This window comes from Bos javanicus, chromosome 6 (genome assembly GCF_032452875.1).
Source record: "Bos javanicus breed banteng chromosome 6, ARS-OSU_banteng_1.0, whole genome shotgun sequence".
Taxonomy (NCBI): domain Eukaryota; kingdom Metazoa; phylum Chordata; class Mammalia; order Artiodactyla; family Bovidae; genus Bos; species Bos javanicus.
The window spans coordinates 117,800,777-117,827,289 of NC_083873.1; the positions used below are offsets into that span (position 1 = coordinate 117,800,777).

At 50.2% G+C, this 26,513-nt stretch overlaps 2 protein-coding genes across 2 annotated transcripts in view; one reads left to right on the forward strand and one right to left on the reverse strand.

Annotated features, from left to right (window-relative positions):
• PDE6B (phosphodiesterase 6B) overlaps positions 1-13,086 on the reverse strand; it is a 32,241-nt gene extending 19,155 nt beyond the window's left edge. Inside the window, exons 1-3 of the mRNA XM_061421145.1 lie at positions 12,576-13,086; positions 10,397-10,549; positions 10,069-10,158 (exon numbers count right to left, since the gene is read on the reverse strand). Of these exons, the coding sequence (XP_061277129.1) occupies positions 10,069-10,158; positions 10,397-10,549; positions 12,576-13,043 (711 nt within the window). The 5' untranslated portion in view covers positions 13,044-13,086. The remainder of the gene's footprint in view (positions 1-10,068; positions 10,159-10,396; positions 10,550-12,575) is intronic.
• Positions 13,087-24,732: 11,646 nt separating this feature from the next.
• On the forward strand, positions 24,733-25,361 carry LOC133250121 (beclin-1-like). The gene has a single exon (XM_061421239.1). The coding sequence runs from the start codon at positions 24,966-24,968 to the stop codon at positions 25,311-25,313; it is 348 nt and encodes a 115-aa protein (XP_061277223.1). The 5' UTR covers positions 24,733-24,965; the 3' UTR covers positions 25,314-25,361.
• Positions 25,362-26,513: the final 1,152 nt, after the last annotated feature.

The window sequence follows — 26,513 nt, forward strand, 5'->3', positions numbered from 1 at the left end:
AAGAGTCTTCTCCAACACCACAGTTCAAAAGCATCAATTCTTCGGTGCTCAGCTTTCTTCACAGTCCAACTCTCACATCCATACATGACTACTGGAAAAACCATAGCCTTGACTAGACGGACCTTTGTTGGCAAAGTAATGTCTCTGCTTTTGAATATGCTGTCTAGGTTGGTCATAACTTTCCTTCCAAGGAGTAAGCATCTTTTAATTTCATGGCTGCAGTCACCATCTCCAGTGATTTTGGAGTCCCCCCCAAATAAAGTCAGCCACTGTTTCCACTGTTTCCCCATCTATTTCCCATGAAGTGATGGGACCAGATGCCATGATCTTCGTTTTCTGAATGTTGAGCTTTAAGCCAACTTTTTCACTCTCCACTTTCACTTTCATCAAGAGGCTTTTTAGTTCCTCTTCACTTTCTGCCATAAGGGTGGTGTCATCTGCATATCTGAGGTGATTGATATTTCTTCCGGCAATCTTGATTCCAGCTTGTGCTTCTTCCAGCCCAGCATTTTGCATGATGTAGTCTGCATATAAATTAAATAAGCAGGGTGACAATATACAGCCTTGACGTACTCCTTTTCCTATTTGGAACCAGTCTGTTGTTCCATGTCCAGTTGTAACTGTTGTTTCCTGACATGCATACAGGTTTCTCAAGAGGCAGGTCAGGTGGTCTGGTATTCCCATCTCTTTCAGAATTTTCCACAGTTTATTGTGATCCACACAGTCAAAGGCTTTGGCATAGTCAATAAAGCAGAAATAGATGTTTTTCTGGAACTCTCTTGTTTTTTCCATGTTCCAGCAGATGTTGGCAATTTGATCTCTGGTTCCTCTGCCTTTTCTAAAACCAGCTTGAACATCTGGAAGTTCATGGTTCACGTATTGCTGAAGCCTGGCTTGGAGAATTTTGAGCATTACTTTACTAGCATGTGAGATGAGTGCAATTGTGTGGTAGTTTGAGCATTCTTTGGCATTGCCTTTCTTTGGGATTGGAATGAAAACTGACCTTTTCCAGTCCTGTGGCCACTGCTGAGTTTTCCAAATTTGCTGGCATATTGAGTGCAGCACTTTCACAGCATCATCTTTCAGGATTTGAAATAGCTCAACTGGAATTCCATCACCTCCACTAGCTTTGCTCGTAGTGATGCTGTCTAAGGCCCACTTGACTTCACATTCCAGGATGTCTGGCTCTAGGTCAGTGATCACACCATCGTGATTATCTTGGCTGTGAAGATCTTTTTTGTTCAGTTCTTCTGTCTATTCCTGCCACCTCTTCTTAATATCTCCTGCTTCTGTTAGGTCCATACCATTTCTGTCCTTTATCGAGCCCATCTTTGCATGAAATGTTCCCTTGGTATCTCTAATTTTCTTGAAGAGATCTGCAGTCTTTCCCATTCTGTGGTTTTCCTCTATTTCTTTGCACTGGTCGCTGAGGAAGGCTTTCTTACCTCTTCTTGCTATTCTTTGGAACTCTGCATTCAGATGCTTCTGCCTTCCTTTTCCCCTTTGCTGTCGCTTCTCTTTTCACGGCTTTTGTGAGGCCTCCCCACACAGCCGTTGTGCTTTTCTGCATTTGGGGAATGCGGATCAGAACCACAGTCACGACTAACACCTGTGAGGATGACGACTGTTCAAACCAAAACAGAAAACGAGTGTTGGCAAGGACGTGGGGAGACTGGGACCCTTTGCACTGTTGGTGGGAACGGAAAATGGCACAGACACTTTGGAAAACAATATGGAGGTTTTTAAAAACATTTATACGGAATGACCATAGGAGCCAACGTTTCCACTTCTGGTCATATACTTAAAAGCATCGGAAGCTGGATTTCAAAGAGGTACCTGTGCACCCATGTTCACAGCAGCATTATTCATAATAGCTAAAGTGCTGGAGCAACAGAAGTGTCCATCAACAGATGAATAGAGAAGCAAAATTGTGGTATATACACACAATGGTATACTGCTGCTGCTAAGTCGCTTCAGTCGTGTCTGACTCTGTGCGACCCCATGGACCCCTGGTGGGCTCACCAGGCTCCCCTGTCCCTGGGATTCTCCAGGCAAGAACACTGGAGTGGGTTGCCATTGCCTTCTCCAATGCGTGAAAGTGAAAAGTGAAAGGGAAGTCGCTCAGTCGTGTCCGACTCTTAGCAACCCCACGGACTGCAGCCTACCAGGCTCCTCCATCCATGGGATTTTCCAGGCAAGAGTACTGGAGCGGGGTGCCATTGCCTTCTCCGACAATGGTATACTATTCAGCCCTAAAAAGGAATAAAAGTCTGAACATGCTCCACCATGGATGAACCTTGAGGACATTATGCTCGGTGCAATAAGCTAATCACAAAAAGACAAATACTATAGGATCCCACTTATATGAGCTAAAATCATAGAAACAGAGAACAGAATGTGGTTTCCAGGGGCTGGGATGGGGGATCTGGGGAGTTGGTGTTTAAAGAGGATAGAGTTCCAATTTGGGAATCTGTACAGAGTTCTGAAGATGGATGGTGGTGGTGGTTGCCTGATAGGAATGTACTTAATGCCGCTGAACTGTCAATTAAAAATGATTAAGATAGTCGCACACACACCCTGCAGCCCTCACCCCAAATTTTGTCTTCCTTTTCTGGGGACTGGCGATGACTATTCTGTTAGGCCTCCTGTTTGGCCCCTGTTTCATCTCTGACAGGGTCGAGTAGTTTCAGATTAAATTGCTGTTACTACAAGGATACAGCATACACAATTCTGATACAGAATTCAGATACAGAAACCTGTATACACATACAGAATACCTCATCAAGTTAGATCGGGTAGAGAGAGACTTCTGCTCTGCTAGGCAGGACTATGCGCACACACAGCAGGAAGTCGTTACAGAAGGAAGAGACCTCCGCCCCAGTTCCCAAAAAGTATCTTGAGTATGAAGTCTCTCGGGGGGAACTGTTGAGGGAAGCACACTGACTGAAACCGCCCACCCCGGCCAAGCACCACAGTCACCATGCACATGAGTTATTTTATGACAGGAGGTCCTGGTAATGAACACAGAACTAACAGGCCACAACTGGAAGAGATGGGGAAAGGTCGGAAAGAGACACCATGTGTCTGAGCCCCTCTCAGAACCCTTCCTGCTGGCATCCGTCCTGGCTGAGCAATGCGCGCACCACCAGGGAGAACTCTAAGTCACAGTGATTGGCCAAAGACAACCTGGAAACTACCCCTCCCCACAGAACCCGAGACTGAGAGCCACGTGGTGGAGCAGTCCTCCTGCTTTCCCTTACCCTGCTGCTCTCTGCGGGTGCCCTTTCCCAACAAATTCTCTTGCTTTGTCAAAAAAACCGTGTAACAAATTGGCCCCATGCTGTCTTTACACGTAAAGTCCAAACATTCAAGAAGAGCATAACATTACTATGGGCATCCCGTCTGTTACCAAAACCAGTAATGTGATTGTAGAGAAATAATAATGTAATCCACTGTCACTCAAAAAACAGAACAAAACAAACAAACAAGCAAACTATGATTGAGGTAGTAATTTTTTTATGTGTATTTTATCACAAGGAAAATAATTGCGAAAAAAGTAAAAGAATGGAAAAATATATACCATGCTAACACCAATCAAAAGAAAACTGAGGGAGCTATGTTAAGTTTCTACAAAGCAGAAGAAAAGATTTTTCTTCTGCAGAAGAAAAATTATCAGGAGTAAAGAGGGACAGCACAAGCTGGAATCAAGATTGCCTGAAGAAATATCAGTAACCTCAGATATGCAGATGACACCACCCTTATGGCAGAAAGGGAAGAGGAACTAAAAAGCCTCTTGATGAAAGTGAAAGAGGAGAGTGAAAAAGTTGGCTTAAAGCTCAACATTCAAAAAACGAAGATCATGGCATCTGGTCCCATCACTTCATGGGAAATAGATGGGGAAACAGTGTCAGACTTTATTTTTGGGGGACTCCAAAATCACTGGAGATGGTGACTGCAGCCATGAAATTAAAAGATGCTTACTCCTTGGAAGGAAAGTTATGACCAACCTAGACAGCATATTCAAAAGCAGAGACATTACTTTGCCAACAAAGGTCCGTCTAGTCAAGGCTATGGTTTTTCCGGTGGTCATGTATGGATGTGAGAGTTGGACTGTGAAGAAAACTGAGTGCCAAAGAATTGATGCTTTTGAACTGTGGTTTGGAGGAGACTCTTGAGTGTCCCTTGGACTGCAAGGAGATCCAACCAGTCCATTCTGAAGGAGATCAGCCCTGGGATTTCTTTGGAAGGAATGATGCTAAAGCTGAAACTCCAGTACTTTGGCCACCTCATGCGAAGAGTTGACTCATTGGAAAAGACTCTGATGCTGGGAGGGATTGGGGGCAGGAGGGGAAGGAGATGGCAGAGGATGAGATGGCTGGATGGCATCACTGACTGGATGGACATGAGTTTGAGTGAACTCCGGGAGTTGGTGATGGACAGGGAGGCCTGGCGTGCTGTGATTCATGGGGTCGCGAAGAGTCGGACACGACTGAGCGACTGAACTGAACTGAACTGAAAGAGGGGCATTACATAATGATAAAGCGGTCATTTCTTCAAGGAGTCATTAATCCTTAATGTGTATACACCTAACAGCAGGGCATCAGATTGCATAAAGTAAAAACTAATGGAACTGCAAGACACATAGATAAGTCCACTATTATAGTTGGAGACTTCAGTGTTCTTTTTTCAGTTAATTGATAGATCCTGCAGGCAGAAACTCAGTAAGAAAATAGTTGAACTAAATAGCAATGGCTACAATGAATGTCTGCAGACAACTTCATCCGACAGGAGCAGAACACACATTTCTCTCAAGGTCACACGGAACAGTCACCAACATAAACCACGTTCTGGGCCACAAAACACGTCTTAACACATTTAAGAGAATTAAAAATCATAAGAATACATTGTCATACCACAGGCGATAAACTAGAAATCATTAAGAGAAAGATAGTTGGAAAATTCCAAAACAGATTAAACAATACACTTCTAATTAATATATGGATAGAAAAAGAAGTCTCAAGAGAAATTTTGAAAGATTTTAAACTAAGTGAAGATACAACTTAACAAAGCTCGTGGGATACCATGAAAGCAGGGCTTGGAGTGAAATCTATAGCATTGATCGCATGTATTAGAGAAGAAAAACAGTCTAAAATCAGTAACTTAATCCTAGGAAACTAGAAAAAAAGATTGTTTTAAGCCTAAAGCAAGCAGAAAGAAATGACTAATCAGTAACAAATATTAAAAACCACTGTATGCCCCCAAGTTTGATAATCTCGATTAAGTAGTTTAGATCAAATGAATGTTTCAGTGCTTCGAAAGACACAAAGCACCAACACCAACACAAGGAGAACAGAATGATCTGAATGGACCTGTAAGTATTAAAGATACTGGATCAATAATTAATAATCTTCCAAAAGAAAGCACCAGTCTCTGACAGTTTCACTGGTGAATTGTACAAAACATTTAGGGATGAAATTATGCCAATTCACAGCAATCTTTTCCTGAATATAGAAGCAGAAGGAAAACCTCTAAAACTATTCTTTGAGGCCAGCATTACCCTAATATACAAACCAAATAAAGACATTACAAGAAAGAAAACTATAGGCCAAAATTTCTCAAGAACATAGGTACAAAAATTCTTAATAAAATATTAGCGAAACCAACTCAATAGCACATGAAAATAACCATGCCCCAGAACTGAGTGACGGCATGCCTCCCAGGTGTGCGCAGCTGGTCCAGCATTGGACAATCAGTTAATGTAGACCACCATATTACTGGGCGAGAGAGGAAAACATTAACGTGACCATATCAATTGGTGGAGAAAAGTACTGACAAAATCCAACCCTCATTCAGAATAAAATCTCTAAGCAAAGTGTAAATAGAGGGGAAATTTGTCAACTAGAAAAAATTGTACAAAAACCCTTCAGCGAATGTCATATCTGATGGTGAGAAACTGCTTCTTTCCCTAACATCAGGAGCAAGGCAAGGATGGCCATGTCACCACTCACGGCAGCATCGTACTGAAAGCCCTAGCAGGTACGCTAGGACAGAGAGAAAGAACAACGGAGAGAGATGGGGAAGGAAGGAATAAAACTGTCTTTACTTGCAGATGACATGATCATTCATGGGAAAATACCAAGGGATCAATTTTTAAAACTTCCTGGAACTAATTATTGTCTTAAGGTTATAAGATAATAAAGTTGACATGTAATGAAAGTCGGTTGCTTCCCTTTATATGAGCAGTGAACTGCTGGCACTTGAAATTAAAAACACAATACCACTTACATCAGCATAAAATTAAATACTCAGGCACAAAGTAACTCAATATGTACTGAATCCATATGCAACTTTGAGAAAACTCTGAAGAAATCAAGGACAATCTAAGTAAACAGATATTCTTCATTCATGAACTGGAAACTCCTTATTGTTAAGACGCCACTTCTCAACCTAATGTGCAGATCTAATCCAGAACCAGTTAAAATGTCAGCGAGCTATTTTGTGCATATGGACAAACTGATTTTAAAATTTATATGGAAAGGCAAAAACCACAAAATAGCCAGTACAATACTGCAAGAAAAAAAAGTTGATATTCCCATCTTCAAGACTATGAAGCTATAGTGATCAGTACAGCATGGTATTGGTGAAAAGTAGGAACACAGATCAATGGAACTGAAAAGAAAGCCCAGAAATAGATGCACACGAACCAGTCAACTGCAGCCTGACAAAGAAACAAAGAAATTCAGTGGGAAAAGGCTGGCCTTTTCACTGACTGTTGCTGGAACAACTGGATAGCATATGCAAAAAATGGTATGTAGACACAAACCTTGCAGCCTTCTTGAGATTAACTCATAGACCTGAGTGTGAAGTGCAGAGTATAAAGCTGCTAGAAGGTGGCATAGGACAGAAGCCAGATGACTCTGAGTTTGCTGAGGAGTTTTAAGGTGTAACGCTCAACTACAATCCATCCTAGTAAAGTTATTTAATATATTATGTTTATTAATACAATTAATTATATTGTAATTAACATTATATTTAAATTAATATTATGATTATTAATATTTTACCATATATATTATACTTAATATATCAATTTATATTAAATAAATTTATTAAAATTAAAAACATGTTTTCAGACTCATGGACAGTGGTTACCAAGGGGAAGGGGGTTGCAGAGGGGTGGAGTGGGAGGGTGGGGTTAGCAGATGTAAGTCACTGTGTATAGGGTGGATAAACAGCAAGGTCCTCCTGTGTAGCACAGGGAACTATGGTCAATACCCTGCTGCTGCTGCTGCTAAGGCGCTTCAGTCGTGTCCGACTCTGTGAGACCCCATAGACGGCAGCCCACCAGGCTCTTCCGTCCCTGGGATTCTCTAGGCAAGACCATTGGAGTGGGCTGCCATTTCCTTCTCCAATGCAGGAAAGTGAAGAGTGAAAGTGAAGTCACTCAGTAGTGTCCTACTCTGAGCGACCCCATGGACTGCAGCCTACCAGGCTCCTCAGTCCATGGGATTTTCCAGGCAAGAGTACTGGAGTGGGGTGCCATTGCCTTCTCTGAGTCAATACCCTATGGTAAACTATAATGGGGAAGAGTATTTGAAAAAGAATGTATACATATATATAACTGAATAACTTGGTTATATAGCAGAAATTAACATAACATTGTAAATCAACTATACTTCAATTTAAAAAAAGAGAATATAAAACTTTTTTTCCAAATGTACTGGTAAGAGAATGAAAAGACAAGCTATACCACTGGAGAAAATATTTGCAAAATACATATCTGATAAAGGACTTAAAACCCAATGTTACAAAAAACTCTTGAAACTAAACAATAAGAAAAAAACAATCTGATTTCAAACAGGCAAAAGATCTGAACAGACACCTCACCAAAGAGTAGGAAATACAGTTGACAAATAAGTACATGAAAAGATGTCCAAAGTCACTTGTCATGAGAGCTGTGAATCAAAGCAGCGGTAAGAACGAGCAAAGTCTGAAACACTGGCAGAGATGCAGACAGAGCCTCAGGGACTTTCGTTCATTGTTGGTGGGGATGCAAAGCGGGACAGCCACTTTGGGACAGTTTCTCACAAACTCATACACAATTATATACCCTATTATCCAGCAATCACACTCTTTGGTATTTACTCAATCGAATTGAAAATTCATGCCCACGCAAAAACCTGTCTACAAATGTTTATAGCAGTTTTATTCATGATTGCCCCAAACTGGAAGCAATCAAGATGTCCTTCTATGGGTGAATCGATAAATAAATTGTGATGCATCCAGTCTTTGGTATATTATTCAACAATGAAAAGAACTGGGCTACCAAGCCATGAAAAGACATGCAGGAACCCTAAATGCATATTACCAAGTGAAAGCAGCCAGTCCTGACACCCTCCATACTGTACGACTGCAAGTATATGACAGTCAGCAAAAGGCAGAACTAAGGAGACAGTGAAAATATTAGTTGTCAGGGCTTTGGTGGAGGTGGGGGTTTTTAGGGTGGTGAAATGATTCTTTATGACACTGTATGGGTAGATACATGCCATGATGCACTTGTCGAGATCTATAAAAAGCTACAGCACAAAGAATGAACTGTAATGTTTGCAAATAAAAAATCATTTAGTAGATTGGAGGATTCCAGGAAAGAATGCAGACTGTCACAAGGGAATGCAAGAGACCTCCTCACGGAAGGGGCAGGGAGAGGCGCCGCCCTCAGCATTTTGGAAATGATGGCGTCTGCAAGAGCAAAGACAGAGTGCACACGCTCTGGGCTCTGGTGATGGACTTGCCTCCTGTGGGTCCCAGGTTACAGCTGTGACCCTGCCGCACACGCGCACCGAGAAGGGACAGCCCAAACCAAGAGCAGAGCCGGGAGCCGGGGGAGGGGCCTGAATGACTCGCGAGGGGCGGCGGGAGACATCAGCAGGAGTGAAGACGCAGGTGGCGACGGCAGAAACGGGCTCAGCTGTGCGCACGCGCCCAGGCCTCTGTGCTCCGCCGACGGAGGGCCTGGAAGCCACGCCAAGGTCACACCTGGTGCTCTGGACGTTGTTTCTAAGACTGTCTCCAACAAAAGGAGCCAGTCCCCTTGAGGAATGGGTAATTCCAGGACTGGGCAGAAAAATCAAAGGAGACAGGAGCATTTTGTAGAGAGTAAGGATGCGCGAGAGTAAGGAAGTTACGTGGGAAGCACTAAGATGCACAGAAGCCCGAAACGAAAAGCCCACCCAGCCGCCTACCAGCTGAACAAAAGCCACGCAGAGTGATGGGTCGGTGGGCATGCAGAGGGCACAGGAGCCACTGGGAAGAGGAGTTGAACAACATAATCAGTCTAGTCATGCTGGGTTACACTAAAGCATAAAGAATACCCCTGTGTCCAGACTAATGGACAAATGATAACAGAAAGAAGGAAGTAGGCATCAGCCTCTGGTGCAGCCCCGTCCCCACAGTGTGGAGCCCCCGTCCACCCAGTGGCCCTTCTAAGAGCACTTTGCAGCTCTCCGTGGGCTCTGCCGGCCCCACGCCCGGCCTTGCTCTCAGCCCCACACTGCAGTCCAGCCCTGCTGGCTGCCAGCCCTGCCGGGCCCCCTCTCACCCCCTCCCTCCCCCGAGCGTCCCCCCACCTCCCCCTCTGCACAGAGGAAGGTGGGCCGGACCCCGCTGAGGCCCCGAGGCCTCCTCGCTCAGGGACAAAGCAGACTCCAGTCCTGGAGGCAATTTCTTTCCTGTGTGGCTGGGGCAGAGTCCACCTACAGGCTTGGCTAAAGAGTGCTGGGACTCTCTGACCCTGCTGTACCTTCATGATCCACCCCTGCTCCTTCTGGAGAAGGCTGGAGGTGGCTTCTAAGGCGCAGTGGTGACGCCAGGTTTGCAGGTGGTCACAGCCCTGGGCCCGAGGGCAAGGCCACCGGCCTCCCACAGGGTCCTGGCTTCCGTGCCCTCAGCTCCGCATACTCACAGCTCTGACCCACAAGCACAAATCCCTGGGCCCTCTCCCTCAAGGTACCCAGGTGCCCATGGCACCTCGTGCCTCTGTCCTGAGAGATGCCTGGGCGCGTGCGGTACCTGGCCACGGCGAGTCTCGCAGTTGTGCAGGTAGCTCAAGTGGTAGATCTTCAGGTTTAATGTCCCGAAGTTCAGGTATTTCAGGAAAACCTGAAACAGAGGTTGTGGCAGCAGCAGTGAAAAACCCCGGCTTTCAGACGCTCGCCCAGGTATGTGTTTGCAGAGGAGACGCCCAGCGGCTGAGAGCGGGGACCACACGCCCTGCAGCGACCTCGCCTGTGGGCTGACTTGCAGCAGGTGAGCCCCCGGGGCCATGCGAGGAGAGCGGCCACGCAGATACCGCCCCCAGGCACAGGCGTGCGCACCTGGAGGGTCCCCAGACACTCACGTCTTCATCTTCACTTGTGAAACATGGGCCATCCAGCTTGTTCACAGCCATGATCACAGCCACGACATCTTTGCCGTTCATGATGGGTGTGGCCAGGATGTTCCTCGTCACATAGTCGGTCAGCTCATCCGCGAAGGAGCTGAAGTGGGGGCACTACGAGATGAGAGGAGAGAAGGGAGAGGCCATCGCTCTGTGGACCCGGAGTCCTGGTCCCCCTTGTCCCTGGGGGTCACGGCTAAGCTGCCCAGGCCAGTGCTAAGACCCAGGGGGCCACGCCCTGGGTATCAGGAGCCTGGGAAGCATACGCAGACACAGCCCATGGCCTGTGCTGGAGGTTCCAGCTTGGCTCAGTCCTTATCACCCCATCTCAGAGCCAGCGACCCCCAGCTCTCGAACCTCAGGCTGCAGAGCTTGGCTACGAGCAGGCCCAGCAGCTCCGCATCTGCTGCCGTCCGGCTAACTGGCCTTCCAGATGCCTCCTGAGTCTGTCTAGTCCATGTGTCCCCAAGCTCCTCCTGGTCCAGGCTGCAGTCTCCTCCTGCCCTCAGCCGCCCTGAGCCCGCTTCCATGCTCAGGACCTGTCTGCCAGCCCCGCGGACCTCCTGGGCCCCTGCTCCAGCAGGCATCTGCTCCACGGGGTTTCATGCCCCCCCGATGAGACCTCTGTCCATGTCTGGCCCCCAGGGCAGGTTCCCCTGGTCTCGGAGTTGCTCTTTAGGGCTTCTCCCTGGTCAGGGGCCAGTTGAAGGAAATAGCTCATCTGAGCTTTGTCCTGGTCCAGTTGCCCCTTGCAACCTGGACCTCATGCCCAGAAACACCTGCCCGCCTATACCCTTTCCAAGGATTGGCATCCACACACCACCCCAGAGAGGGAACCTGGGCCTTGTCTCCCTGTCCCTCAGACCCAGGCAAGCCCTGTGATTTCTTTAAAGTGCCCCCAACCCTGTGCCTACTGCCCAGGCCTGGGCCTGCCTGCCTCCTGGTCCACCTGCACACAGCAACTGCTCCCCATGACAGTCTACATGCCTCAGTGACGCGGGTTCAGAGACCCTGGCCTTGCCGGGCACCACCACTCTCCTCTGCGTTCGACCTCCGCCCGCTGTCTCCCCACGAGCCCTCGGTTCTCAGCAGCCACCTGGCGGCACCCCCTCCAGCCCCTTGGACCAGAACCTCAGAACCAACAGCACAGGTTTGGGTCGGGGGGTGGGGGGTGGAGGCTCACAGAGGGGAGGGGTGGGATGAAGTGGGGGAGGGGGAGGGAGGGCCGGGGGCTCTCGGTGCAGCCCCCCAACTTCTGCAGGATGTTTTCCTGGTAATTTACGCTCTGGACCCTCCGATTCTTGGGTGACCCATTTCCTAAAAAGGAAGTGAAGATGAAGCTAATCCCAGAGATTAGCATATTCAGGTCGCTGGACCGAGGCTTGTTTGAGGAGATAAGTTTAAGAGGATTGCAGTCGGGAGTCAGGGGCCTGGGGGTCTGTCCAAAAGTCTGTTTTTGTCTCGAGGGACAAGGGGTTGCGGCTGCTGTGGCAGCGGCCTGTCCCTGTGGGTGCCTCCCTCTGGACCCGTTGCAGCAGGGAGGGGGCGGAGCCGCTCTCAGGCGAGACCTGTGACTCTCCCGAGGGGTTGGGGAGGACGGAAGAGGCCGCCAGCCCTGCCTGTGCCCATCGTGGGCCCCTACCCACATGCCCCGCAGGTGTTGACCCCAGCCCCGCCCCTCGGCCCCTGGGCGCCCTGGGCCAGCTTCTTTATTTTTTATATATTTATTTTTTTTCTGGCGGGGACACTTTTGGATCTCCTCCCCTACCAGGGACTGAATCTCAGGCCACGGCAGAGAAAGCGCAGCGTTCTAACCACTAGGCCAGCAGGGAACCTGGACCAACTTCTGAACCTCCAAGCTTGCCCAGCCCGGCAGGCGGTGCGGTCTCTGACGAGGCTGTGAGCTCAGGGCTCTGGGGTCCAGCGGCCCCGCCTTTCTGGGCCTCTGCACTGGTCTCTGCCCAGAGATCTTCCTGCCCTAACCCTGCCCCGGGGGTCGTGCCTCAAGGGGCAGCAGGAGTCCTCCCTGCCACCTCAGGCCTCCCCCGGCAAGCTCTGAGCTGGCTCTGCTCCGCTCGCTGCCCCCGCTCCGCTCGCTACCCCCTAAAACCTGAGCACCCCTGGGGCCTGCGGACCCCACCTCCATCACGTCCTGGACATTCACCATCTTCTTGGTCTGAGCCACGTGGCCCACGACCCCGATGTCCAGCGGGAAGACGATCTCGGAGTCAGGAGGCACAAGGCAGTCCTCCAGGACGCTGTCGGGCTGCACGCTGAAGAGGCGGGTGGCGAGCTCGGCCACACCGTTGCGCTGGCGGTACATGAAAAGGCTGCAGCGGTCGGCGTGCAGGATGGAGCAGAGGCGCCGCAGGATCTTGAAGACCACGCGCTCCATGTTCACGTTCTCCTGCATGTCCTGCACCAGCTCAAACAGGGCCACGCTCTCCTCCACCTGGCACAGCTCTCGGAAGCTGGTGCAGCCCTCGGGGCACCCGTCCTCGCAGGCACTGGCCACATCCTCCGGGCTCAGCTTCCTCCCAAAGTACTGGTCCGCGAAGCCGGGGTTCTGGTCCAGGAACCTGTGCACCTGCCCCTCACTGAGGCTCATGGTGTCCGGCTGCCCGTCCGAGAGCAGCACCCGCCCCTGCGCACAGGGCCCTCCAGCAAACGCTGCCATCAGCAAAGCCTGTCTTAGTGGAGATTACCACGCCAGCTGACCCGCCCACGCCTGCCCTCCCTCCCCGTGGGGCCCGGACCGCCTGCTTCCTGGGAACATCAGACCACCTGGGCTGGGGGCTGCGGGGTAATAGCTCAGGGCCTTCTGCCTGTGGCAGAGGTCCTGGCATGGGGGCAGGCCCTCCCAGCCACCCCCAGGGAGAGGTGATGGCACAAATGCCATGAGGGGCCACCCAAGGATCGGGGATGGTCCAGCAGCAGCCCCAGGTCTCCTGGGCCCCCAGACCCGGGCTCAGGTGTGCTGGGCGGCGGGGCAGAGCTCTGCTCAGGGGGTGGGGGTGGACCCCTGACTGCACTGCCCACCTTGGGGAGGGAAGTGGGGAGAGGGGAGGAGGGGTGGAGGCGGGGCCCCAGTAGGGGGCTATTCTCTGTCAAGAGCCTGCATCTCTAGTTAGGAGTGGTCTCCACAAGTGCCCACCACACTCCTCTCTTCTCGGCCCAGCCCCTACTTGTTGGGACCCTTACTCAGGCTGCCAGGCCCTCTGCTCACACAGAGCCCAGGGTGGCTCTGCCAGCAGTACCCAGTGTTACGGACAAGATCACACCTGAGCGAGCATCTGGGCCTCACACAGGGACCCGTGGGCCCAGACAGCAGCGGGGGCCTCCGGCTGAGCGCCTTGCCACCCTCCCTCCTCAAGGTCCGATCCTAACCTCCTTGTGAGCTGAGATGAGATGAAAAAGCTTGGGTTACAGCTGGAGGACTCACCCCAGGTCTGCCTGACTCTCCAGTTGCAGGAGTTCCTTTCACTTCCCTTCACACAAGAAACCATGTGCAGATATGTGTACATGCCTGTGAGTGTACATGCTGCGTGTGCACGAGGATGCATGCATGTGAGTGTGCATGTGTGCTCGGGGACCACAGCGCAGTTAAGGGTAGGAGCTCTGCCCACCAACGTGTGCATCACTCAGCAAGGTCGGGGGGCTGGTGTTCTGGGCTCGCCTTCTGCAGCAGCCAGAGGGGTGCTGAGCACCCTGGCCAGAGGCGGAAGCTGAGAGGTTTAGCTAGAGACCAAGTCATGGAGGGCCGGGAGGAGAAGGGCCTCGTCTCTTTGTCTTTCTTATGCTACCGTGTCTATGTCGTCATCACGCTCATAACTAGGAGGCAGGGCTGTGTGACTGAGCTGGTGGAAATGTGTGGACGTGACATGCATGTGTGGGCGTCCATCTGTGCGCATGCGTGTGGGAGTGTGGCGCTAGCACCTCCGCGGTTGCACAAGCTTGCTCAGCACCAGTCTCCATTCGGGGGGCCTTCCGTGTGGGCCCTGGGCGGGTGCCCGGCAGCTGCATCAGCCACAAAGGCCCAGCTGGCCGAGCTTAGGGTGCTGGCCTGGAGCCGCTCTGTCCCGCCTCCGCTTCTTCACGCAGCAGAGGCCTTTCAGGGCTGCACTGAGGGCCCCGCTCTCCCAGATTAGGGAGCGTGGCCACGGCCGGGGGCAGCTAGAGGTGGGGTGGGGGCACAGGTGCCGTGGGCCAGAGCTGCAGAGCTTGGACTGGGGCCCAGGCTGAGGGTCACCTCGCTCTAAATCCAGCCCCGGGAAGCTTCCAGGGCCCCCTCCCACCATGAGCCGGAGTCCAGCCCGCGCTGGATGTGAGGGCCGTGCCCGTGACGAGGTGGCCATCTGGCCAAACGGCCCAGAAGAGCCGGATTTCTGGGGGTGCGTTTCCCAGGCCCTGTGCTCACCCTGCCGGGGGCCACCTTCCCTGTTTCTGCTTTTCCTCTCTCTGCCTCTGCAGGGCTGAGGGAAGGAGGAGTGATTCTCCCCTGTGTGGGGGCAGAGGGCCTGGCCCTGGGCTCGGGGCAGAGCACCCGTGCAAGACCCGTGGTGGCCGTGGGTGGGCGTGAAGGGGGCCCACAGTGACTTGCTGGTGGGTTTTGCTGCCCCCTGAAGTGCTCATAGGTATGGGAACTGAGGTGTTAGTGCCCTGAGGAGCCCTGGGCACATGGTGTAAACGCCTGGCCACCTCATCTGCAGGGGGGCTCCTCCCCGGTCATTTCTCAGCATGCCCACTGGTGGGTCCCAGGCTCTTGAGCAGCCCCAGGGGTGGGCTCGATGCAATTAGATGTTCCATTTAGGGGTGCCTTTAAGGTGTGCAGAGAGGGGTGTCCGAGAGGCTCCTGTGGGGTGCACCCGTGAGCTTCACCTTTGAGAGGCAGCTGTGCAGTGCACACGTTGCTGTTCAGTCGCTCAGTCGTGTCCGACTCTGCGACCCCACGGACTGCAGCATGCCAGGCCTCCCTGTCCTCCACCATCTCCTGGAGCTTGCTCAGACTCATGTCCATTGAGTCAACGATGCCATCCAACCACCTCATCCTCTGTTGTCCCCTTCTCCTCCCACTTTCAGTCTTTCCCATCATCAGGGTCTTTTCAAATGAGTCTGTTTTTCACATCAGGTGGCCAAAGTATTGGAGCTTCAGCTTCAGCATCAGTCCTTCCAATGGATACTCAGGACTGATTTCCTTTAGGATGGACTGGTTGGATCTCCTTGTTGTCTAAGGGACTCTCGAGAATCTTCTCCAACAGCACAGTTCAAAACCACCAGTTCTTTGGTGCTCAGCCTCCTTTACGGTCCACCTCTCACATCCGTACATGACCACTGGAAAAACCAGAGCTTTGACTAGATGGACCTCTGTCAGCAAAGTGATGTCTCTGCTTTTTAATATGCTGTCTGGGCTGGTCATGGCTTTTCTTCCAAGGAGCGAGCGTCTTTTAGTTTCATGGCTGCAGCCACCACCTGCGGTGACTTTGGAGCCAAGAAAAGAAGTCCCTCACTGTTTGCCTTTTCCATCTATTTTCCAAGAAGTGACGGGACTTGATGCCATGATCTTCAATTTTTTTGGTGTTCAAGCGTCCATCAGGCACAGCAGGTAACTTCTCCAGGTGAACTTGTAAAGTGTTTGAGGAAATGTGAGGTTCCTGCTAATTTTACCTCATCACAGTGTGGGATTTTATCAGCAAGTCCGCCCGGGGAGCTGTTGACAAGGCGTGTCTGGATAGCTATCGCATGGAGAGAGTTCTAGGTCCCTGTCCCAAACTGTGGAGAGGATGCAGTTTCATAAGGAGCAAGTGCCCTGAAATTAAAATGAACCAGGCAAGAGGCTGGAAAGGGTGAGGAAATCAGAGTTCGCGTTCCGAAATATCATTTACTCTGTGGTGCAGAAAACGGACACGTCCATTAGGACCTTGTCCTTCCACAAGATGTGTCACTGGAGGGATGAGGGGCAGGTGGTAATGTGGGGGGCAGAGGGGAGCTTCAGGGGCTCGGACCCAGGCTGGGGTGGACATGCACCCCTGCCCCCACCCACTGCCCGACACCAGGGCAGACTCTGGCCAGCAAGCCTCTTGGAAATGGAACCAGGAGGTGTGTGGCTCAGCTGTGGTGCACAGGGCAGGGGAGGTGGGGACATGGAGAGAACAGAGGTCACCCTCGGGGGCCTGGAGGGAGCGGATGCGGAGCTGGAAGAGTGGGCCGGGTGAGGGAGCCCCTCTGAGTCTGTGCTGGTCTGGGCAGTGGTGTCAGGAGCTGAAACCTCTTCCCTCTCTGCTGCCATAATCTTCAGAGTAGCATAGACTTGGGTCTCGATGCCTGGAGCCTGCAGCATGGAGTGAGGACCTACACCCTTCCAGGGGGGTGGCTGCAGGGCAGTAGCATGAGCTGCGGGGTGCGCAGAGGGCAGGCACAGCAGCAGGAGGCAGGATTGCTTCCTCCGAAGACGATCGGAACACCCCGGGCCCCGCCCTGCAGGGTCTGCAGAGGCCCCAGGGAGACTAAGGATGACTGCGGTCCTTTGTGAGCCCACCCGCAGCGGCAGGGGCAGTGGTGGTGCCCATGGAGTGGCTGAGTCTCCCGGCTGGGCCAGGGGCTGGCCTTCCAGCCTCAGTCACCTGCCAGCTGACCATGGCTGCAATGTGACCATGGGCAAGACTGGCAGAAGTGCCCAGCTCAGCCCAGCCCAAATGACTGACCCACAGACTATGAGACACGAAGCTGTTTAGGGCCCCAAGATCTGGGGCACCTGGTCCTGTCCTGTGTGGCTGATCGCTGAGGAGAGCCCGGGGCAAACACCTCACAGGAGAGTCGCAGTCCTGGGTCAGCATGCTGGGCAGAGAGCACACCCTCGTTCACCAGGAGCCAGAGACGCAGCTAGTCAGGCAGCAGGTGCGACCACTTGGCCCCGGGCCCTGGCACAGCTGAGGAAGGAGGGAGGAGAGGAACGGAGATGCAGTTGTGGCCTCCCCTCCAACCTCCCCTCCCCACTGGCTACGGATTGCCCCACGGGGCATGGGCGCCCCAGCCTGCAGGCGTGTCCCAGCCTGCAGGGGTGGCCACTCAGAAACCTGGGTGGCCTCCCGCCCACCAGGGTGGCAGAAGTGGCAGGGGAAGCAGCCAAGGGGGACTGTGCCTGCCCCCAGCACCAGGCGGGTGGTTGGGGGGCTGAGGTGGACGGGAGGCAGGGCCTGGGGAACAACCCTGGGGCCACAGCGGGGTCTGAGGCAATGATCCCATGGGTCAGCACCGAACAGGAGGCAGCTCTCCACCTGACACTGAGCATGTAAGAAGTGACATCGTTGGAGAGCCAGCAACGCCGAGAATCATGCCGCCACCTCCCTGGAGGGGCTGGTGGGTCTAGTGGAGATGCGGCTGCACTCGCTAGAGCCATACTGTGCCAGGAGCTTTGCCCTTGCTGGCGATGTCGCTCCCTCCAGACTGCCTCCTCTCTGCACTCATGTCCAAGGCAGCGATTCTGTACCCAGACCCAGGGCATGGGTCATCTCTGGCTTTCCATCACTTTTTAGGGGCTGCACACAATTCCATTTTGTGGAGCTTCCCTGATTTACTTACTTAGTCTCCTGTTCATGGACACTTAGGATGTTTCTGTTTGGGTTTTGAGGGGAGGTAAATGCTGCAGACGGTGATTGCAGCCATGAACCTAAAAGATGCTTGCTCCTTGGAAGAAGAGCTATAACCAACCTAGACAGCATATTAAAAAGCAGAGACATTACTTTGCCAACAAAGGTCCGTCAAGTCAAAGCTATGGTTTTTCCAGTACTCATGTATGGATGTGAGAGTTGGACTATAAAGACAGTTGAGCACCGAAGAATTGATGCTTCTGAACTGTGGTATTGGAGAAGACTCTTGAGAGTCCCTTGGACTGCAAGGAGATCAAACCAGTTCATCCTAAAGGAAATCAATCCTGAATATTCATTGGAAGGACTGATGCTGAAGCTGAAACTCCAATACTTTGACCACCTGATGTGAAGAACTGGCTCATTTGAAAAGACCCTGATGCTGGGAAAGATTGAGGGCAGGAAGAGAAGGGACAACAGAGGATGAGATGGTTGGATGGCATCACCAACTCTATGGACATGAGTTTGAGTAAACTCTAGAAACGACAGGGAGGCCTGGCGTGCTGCGGTCCATGGGGTCACAGAGTAGGACACGACTGAGTGACTGAACTGAACTGATCGAAACACTATCAGTTCTCCACCCCAGTCCTGGAACAGCAGAGAGCTCAGATAGAGGGAGCGTCACCTTTGCTGCCAGCCCTACAGAGAAGGCGTGACTTCGGGTGCTGGCAGGAGGCCTTGCTAACACTGCCTGCCTCCCTGGCCAGAGCTGGGAGCAGCCCACACTCACTCAGGCCGTTACCTACATGGATCCAGGGCAGAGGGCAGAAGAGATGGAATCCTTCAAGCTTGCAGAATTTTAATAGCTTCGCTTAACTCAATCAGAAAAGGACCTGTGGCTATGACTGCAACCAAGTGGCATTCCGCCTCCATGGGGTGGGTTGGGGGGTCATAGGAGAGCTTTGGGGGCAGGGAAGTAGGGGCAGGCATCCCCATGGCACCACGGGGCTTGATCTTTTTTAAAACTGTAAAGAAGGTCCTGGTGGATCAACTTCTGCCTTTTGTTTTTTTAGCCTGGAATCTGTGAAAGGGAATCTATTTGGAAATAGTCTTCACAGTGGTAATTGCTCAGTTGTGTCTGACTCTTTGTGACCCCATGAACTGTGGCCTGCCAGGCTCCTGTGTCCATAGAATTCTCCAGGCAAGAATACTGGAGTGGGTTGCCATTTCCTCCTCCAGGGGATCTTCCCAACCTAGGGATTGAACCTGGGTCTCTTGCATTGGCAGAAAATTCTTTACTGTCTGAGTCATCAGCGAAGCTCCCTACAGTCTTTGCAGATGTAACCCAGTTAAGATGAGCTCTACTGGATTCAGTTCAGTTCAGTTCAGTCGCTCAGTCATGTCTGACTCTTTGTGACCCCATGGACTGCAGCACGCCAGGCCTCCCTGTCCATCACCAACTCCTGGAGTTCACTCAAGCTCAAGTCCATTGAGTCAGTGATGCCATCTAACCATCTCATCATCTGTCATCTGCTTCTCCTCCCACCCTTGATCTTTCCCAGCATCAGGATCTTTTCAAATGAGTCAGCTCTTTGCATCAGGTGGCCAAAGTATTGGAGTTTCAGCTTCAACATCAGTCCTTCCAATGAATATTCAGGACTGATTTCCTTTAGGATGGACTGGTTGGATCTCCTTGCCATCCAAGGGTCTCTCAAGAGTCTTCTCCAACACCACAGTTCAAAAGCATCCATTCTTTGGTGCTCAGCTTTCTTTATAGTCCACCTCTCATATCCATACCTGACTACTGGAAAAACCGTAGCCTTGACTAGATGGACCTTTGTTGGCAAAATGATGTCTCTGCTTTTTAATATGCTGTCTAGGTTGGTCATCGGAGAAGGCAATGGCACCCCACTCCAGTACTCTTGCTTGGAAAACCCCATGGACGGAGGAGCCTATTAGGCTGCAATCCATGGGGTCGCTAAGAGTCGGACAGGACTGAGCGACTTCACTTTTCACTTTTCACTTTCATGCATTGGAGAAGGAAATGGCAGCCCACTCCAGTGTTCTTGCCTGGAGAATCCCAGGGATGGGGGAGCCTGGTGGGCTGCCGTCTATGGGGTCGCAGAGTCAGACACGACTGAAGTGACTTAGCATAGTATAGGTTGGTCATAGCTTTTCTTCCAAGGAGCAAGCAACTTTTAATTTCATGGCTGCAGTCACCATCTGCAGCAATTTTGGAGCCCCCCAAAAACATAAAGTCTGCCATTCTTTCCTCATCTATTTGCCATAAAGTGATGGGACCAGATGCCATGATCTTAGTTTCCTGAATGTTGAGCTTTAAGCCAACTTTTTCTCTCTCCTCTTTCACGTTCATCAAAAGGCTCTTTAATTCCTCTTCACTTTCTGCCATAAGGGTGGTGTCATCTACATATCTGAGGTTATTGATATTTCTCCTGGCAATCTTGATTCCAGCTTTTGCTTCGTCCGGCCCAGCATTTCTCATGATGTGCTCTGCATAGAAGTTAAATAAGCAGGGTGACAATATACAGCCTTGCTGTACTCCTTTTCTACTGGATTAGGTGTTGTCTTGATAAGAAAAGGTACAGAGGAGAAGGACATTCATGGATGGAGCTGGTCTAAACCAGCCACAGCCTCATCCTAGGGCCAGAGGCTGGCAAGGATCAGCTTGGAGCCACTGACGGCTGCCGCTGGTGAGAGGGAGGCAGCCGGGCCATGCCGGTCAGTCGCGACTCCCTCCTCTAGGGCATGTACAGTGGCTGCCCGGACCTGGCTGTCCTGGGACAGGCAAGTGTGAGGGCAGGGTCAAGGCCGCAGGAGGAAAGAGCCGAGAATGTGAAGGGAAGCTGGAGCCCACCCTCCTCAACAGGTGTTGGCGCAGCCCTTTGACAGCTTTTCTGAGCCTATAGGGGATGTTCAACTGTTATTGTATGAACCAGGGCTCCCCAGAGAAACAGACCAGTGGGTTCTGGGGCCGGAGTGTGACTCTCAGAGTGGGGCCACCATGGGCAGTGTCCGCATGAACAGAGAACAAGCTAAAAGGATGGGCCCTAACTTCAGAGGGGATATAAGACTGACTGAGACAGAAAACTCAGGCGATGACCACAGACACAAGGGCCAAGAGGATACTGAAAAGTCCTGTGACCAAATATTCTGGTTCAAAGGATTTGTCTGCCCAGAAGAAACTGTGACTGCAAGTTAGATAACAAGTACGAAGTTGGGATAAAACACCACTGCCAGCGGGGGTCATAAAGCAGTGGCTGATGGTCTGGTAAGAGGATTAAACTTCATCAGCTCCATCCCTGCAATTGACCTCAGGCAACTGACCTGTGGCTTTGGCTAATGGAATGTGGGAGTGATACCAGGGTGCTTGGCCTTCTCCTATCAACAGAGGCCAGACAAGAAATTCAGGCAAGGCTTTATTGGGGTCCTTGCTGCAGCAGAGGGCAGTGAAGACAAATAAGTTCCCAAGAAAAAGAAGTGCAAAAAAGAAAAATGGCTGTCTGAGGACACCTTACAAATAGCTGAGAAAAGAAGAAACGCTAAAGGCAAAGGAGAGAAGGAAAGATAAACCCATCCGAATGCAGAGTTCCAAAGAATAGTAAGGGGACATAAGAAGGCCTTCCTAAGTGATCAATGCAAAGAAATAGAGGAAGACAATAGAAAGGGAAAGACTAGAGATCTCTTCAGGAAAATTAGAGATGCCAAGGGAACATTTTATGCAAAGATGGGCACAATAAAGGACAGAAATGGTATGGACCTAACAGAAGCAGAAGATATGAAGAAGAGGTGGCAAGAATACACATAAGAACTGCACAAAAAAGATTTTAATGACCCAGATAACCATGATGGTATGATCACTCACCTAGAGCCAGACATTCTGGATTCTGAGGGGAAGTGGGCCTTAGGAAGCATCACTATGAACAAAGCTAGTGGAGGTGATGGAATTCCAGTTGAGCTATTTCAAATCCTGAAAGATGATGCTGTTAAAGTGCTGCACTCAATATGCCAGCAAATTTGGAAAACTCAGCAGTGGCCACAGGACTGGAAAAGGTCCGTTTTCATTCCAATCCCAAAGAAAGGCAATGCCAGAGAATGCTCAAACTACCACATAATTGCACTCATCTCAAATGTTAGCAAAGTAATGATCAAAATTCTCCAAGTGAGGCTTCAACAGTACATGAACTGAGAACTTCCAGATGTTCAAGTTGGATTTAGAAAAGGCAGAGGAACCAGAGTTCAAATTGCCAACATCCATTGGATCATTCAAAAAGTGAGAGAGTTTCAGAAAAACATTTACTTCTGTTTTATTGACTATGCCAAAGCTTTTGGCTGTGTGGATCACAACAAACTGGAAAATTCTTAAAGAGATGGGAATACCAGACCACCTTACCTACCTCTTGAAAAATCTGTATGCAGGTCAAGAGCAACAGTTAGAACCGGACATGGAACAATGGACTTGTTCCAAATTGGGAAAAGAGTACGACAAGGCTGTATATTGTTTCCTTTCTATGTAGAATACATCACATGAAATGCCTGGCTGGATGAAGTAGAAGCTGGAATCAAGATTGCTGGGAGAAATATCAATAACCTCAGATATGCAGATGATACCACCCTTATGGCAGAAAGTGAAGAGGAATTAAAGAGCCTCTTGATGAATGTGAAAGAGGAGAGCGAAAAATCTGGCTTAAAACTCAACATTCAGAAAACTAAGATCATGGCATCTGGTCCCATCACTTCATGGCAAATAGATGGGGAAACAGTGGAAACAGTGGCTGACTTTATTTTTTTGAGCTCCAAAATCACTGCAGATGGTGACTGCAGCCATGAAAGTAGAAGATGCTGTTCCTTGGAAGAAAAGCTATGACCAACCTAGACAGCATATTAGAAAGCAGAGATATCACTTTGTTGACAAACATCCATCTAGTCAAAGCTGTGTCTTTTCCAGTGGTCATGTATGGATGTGAGAGTTGGACCACAAAAAAGGCTGAGCACCAAAGAATTGATGCTTTTGAACTGTGGTGTTGGAGAAGACTCTTGAGAGTCTCTTGGACAGCAAGGAGATCCAACCAGTCCATCCTAAAGGAAATCAGTCCTGAATATTCATTGGAAGGACTGATGCTGAAGCTGAAGCTCTACTACTTTGGCCACATGATGTGAATAACTGACTTATTGGGAAAGCCCCTGATGCTGGGAAAGATTGAGGGCAGAAGGAGAAGGGAATGACAGAGGATGAGATGGCTGGATGGCATCACCGACTCGATGGACATGAGTTTGGGTAAAATCCGGGAGTTGGTGATGGACAGGGAGGCCTGGCGTGCTGCAATTCATGGGGTCGCAGAGTCGGACGCCACTGGGCGACTGAACTGACTGACTGACTGCTCAGAATTTGGCCCAGTTGAGCAGGTACGCGGTTATTTTTGGTCCTATGAGTTTGTTTGTATTTTGTTGCTGGAGGAGAGGTGTGCACGTGCGGAAGCGAAGGGGCCCAGGTCCCAGCCTGTCTCAGGAGGAAGCAAGAAAGGCCCTTCTAAACAGCCATGGGGCTCCACTGCCTTTTATCCCTCTTTGCTGAACACATCACATCCCCAAAGGGGCTGTTTGGGTCCTAGAATGAAGAAGACAGACCTGCGACGGGTGAAGTATGAATGAAGGATACTTTGACTGTTGTAAGCCACACTCATCTGAATCTGATTATTATCGCAGCACAGCACAGGAAGTTAACTTCTTTTTTAACCACAGATCAGAGTTGGGTTAATCTTGTTCCCCAGTTCATGACACACTATCACCATTGGTCTAATCCCTCTTGTATTTTATCTTATCCACATGTCCTATTTATCCACCTATCTACCCACCCACCACCCATCTGCTCCCTCAGCTCCTGTCTTCCAGTTTGAGTACTATCTTCTAGTATCTTCCATCAGGTAGCACCTTAAAAAGTTATGGGGGCATATAAAGAAAAAATGAATTTTTTTAATGAATTCAAGTTCAAATTAAGGGAATCAATTCACTCATTGTCAATGTAAGGCACTTATCAATGTTTAAAGGGAAATTAATGCATTAAAAGATTGTATAAGGGCTCCCCCGTCCCTGGGAGTCTCCAGGCAAGAACACTGGAGTGGGTTGCCATTTCCTTCTCCAATGCATGAAAGTGAAAAGTGAAAGTGAAGTCGCTCAGTCATGTCCAAGTCTTCGCAACCCCATGGACTGCAGCCTCCTCCGTCCATGGGATTTTCCAGGCAAGAGTACTGGAGTGGGTTGCCATTGCTTTCTCTGATAAGAAAAAAAGAAAGGTCTCAAATCAGAACTAGAAAAGAAAGAGCAAACTAAAGCCAAAGTAAGCAGAAAAAAGAGGGGAAAATAAAAGAGCAGAATCAATGAATATAAAACCAAAAATAAAGAAAATAAATTAGAATGTAGTTTCTGGAAATGACCAAAAACTGACAAACCTCTAGCCAAACTGATCAAGAAAAAAAAAAATGCAGTGAAGGCTGGGCGATGGCAGTCTTGGAAGGCCCGCTTGCAGAAAGACCTGAGCCCGCGGTATCCCCGCGGTAGACTGGATCGGGGTGGTGGGCTCCGGGTCCTGAGGGATGGAGCACCATGCAGGTGACCCTCATGTGTCAGTGCTGCAGTCAGCCTCTGAAACTGGACACGAGCTTCAAGATCCTGGACCATGTCACCATCCAGGAGCTCCTGCCACAGCCCAGCTGAAACCAGGAGAGACCCAGGAGGAAGAGGCTAACTCAGGAGAAGAGCCATTTATTGAAACTCGCCAGGATGGTGTCTCTTGCAGATTCATCCCCCCGGCTAGGATGATGTCCACAGAAAGTGCCAAAAGCTTCAGTCTGATTGGGGAGGCATCCGATGGCGGCACCATGGAGAACCTCAGCTGAAGACTAAAGGTCACTGGGGACCTTTTTGACATTATGTCAGGCCAGACGGATGTGGATCACCCCCTGTGTGAGGAACGCACAGACACTCTCTTAGACCAGCTGGACACTCAGCTCAACGTCACTGAAAATGAGTGTCAGAACTACAAACGCTGTTTGGAGATCTTAGAGCAAGTGAATGAAGATGACAGCGAACAGCTTGGGTTGGAGCTAAAGGAGTTGGCATTAGAGGAGGCGAGGCTGATCCAAGAGCTGGAAGATGTGGAAAAGAACCGGAAGATAGTGGCGGAAAATCTCAAGAAGGTCCAGGCTGAGGCTGAGAGATTGGATCAGGAGGAAGCTCAGTATCAAAGGGAATACAGTGAATTAAAAGACAACAGCTAGAACTGGATAATGAGCTGAAGAGTGTAGAAAACCAGATGTGTTATACCCAGATGCAGCTGGACAAGCTGAAGAGAACTAATGTCTTTAATGCAACCTTCCACATTTGGCATAGTGGACAGTTTGGTACAATCAATAACTTCAGACTGGGTCGGTGGCCCAGTGTTCCTGTGGGATGGAATGAGATTAATGCTGCTTGGGGCCAGACAGTGTTGCTGCTCCACGCCCTGGCCAATAAGGTGGGGCTGAAATCTCAGAGGTGTCGACTTGTTCCCTCTGGAAACCATTCATATCTGGAGTCTCTGACAGACAAATCTGAGGTCAGTATTCCCCAGTGCTGAATGAACCTGAAGTAGGACCAAAGTGAGCAGAATGGAAGGGATGGGAAGAATGGAAGCAAAACTAGTGTGCAGGTGGGAAAGCTGAACATGGAGCAAGACCCACGACACTGATGGGCAGGGTGGACCCAGCACTGCAAGCAAGACAGAGGGACCACCTGCTCCCTGGAGAAGACGCTGACTCTGATGGTGTGGGGGACTTTCTTGGTGCAGAGCTCAAGCCTGCTCTCCAGTCTCAGGGAGGTTTTCCCTTATGTCCTTGGAAAGAAATAGGAATGCTTTCTTTGATCAAATTTTGTAGGAGCCCAGAGACAGATGGGCACCTTACTTAAGAGAGTAAGGCTGAGCTGCTTCCATCACCCCAAAACAAAGCGTTTCTTTTCTTCTGCCTGCCTCCCCTCCCCACGAGTGAGGCGTGCCTAGGAAAACAGTGCAGAGTGCTGCCGCCCTCACTTACCCTCTGCTCCAGGCTTCTCATCTGTTAGGGTGTGTCTCCTGTCCCTGTACTCCGCAATGACAATGAGGCTCTTGTGACAGCCTTCTTGATGCTGGGCTTTCAAGCACATCCAAAATACACTGCTGTCCCTTGCCAAGAGTTAATAGATAAAATGACGTGAATGGTCCCATGATCAAGTCCCTGCCCATTTGCCTGAACTGACTTAACTTAGATCTCAGTTACTAATGAGTTCTGGTGTGTTCACCTGCAGGATAGATGTGGAGAAAGGCAAAATTGAAGATATAGGAGGCAGTGGTGGCTCCTATTACATCAAAACTCAGTTTAACTCTGAGGAACAGTAAAGCTCTCAAGTTCATGCTGATGAATCTTAAGTAGGATCTTGCTTGGGTATTCTCACAGTTTTATAAC

Coding starts and splice junctions, on each gene's coding strand:
- LOC133250121 (XM_061421239.1), top strand. CDS start 24,966: ATGTCAGGCCAGACGGATGTGGATCACCCCCTGTGTGAGGAACGCACA.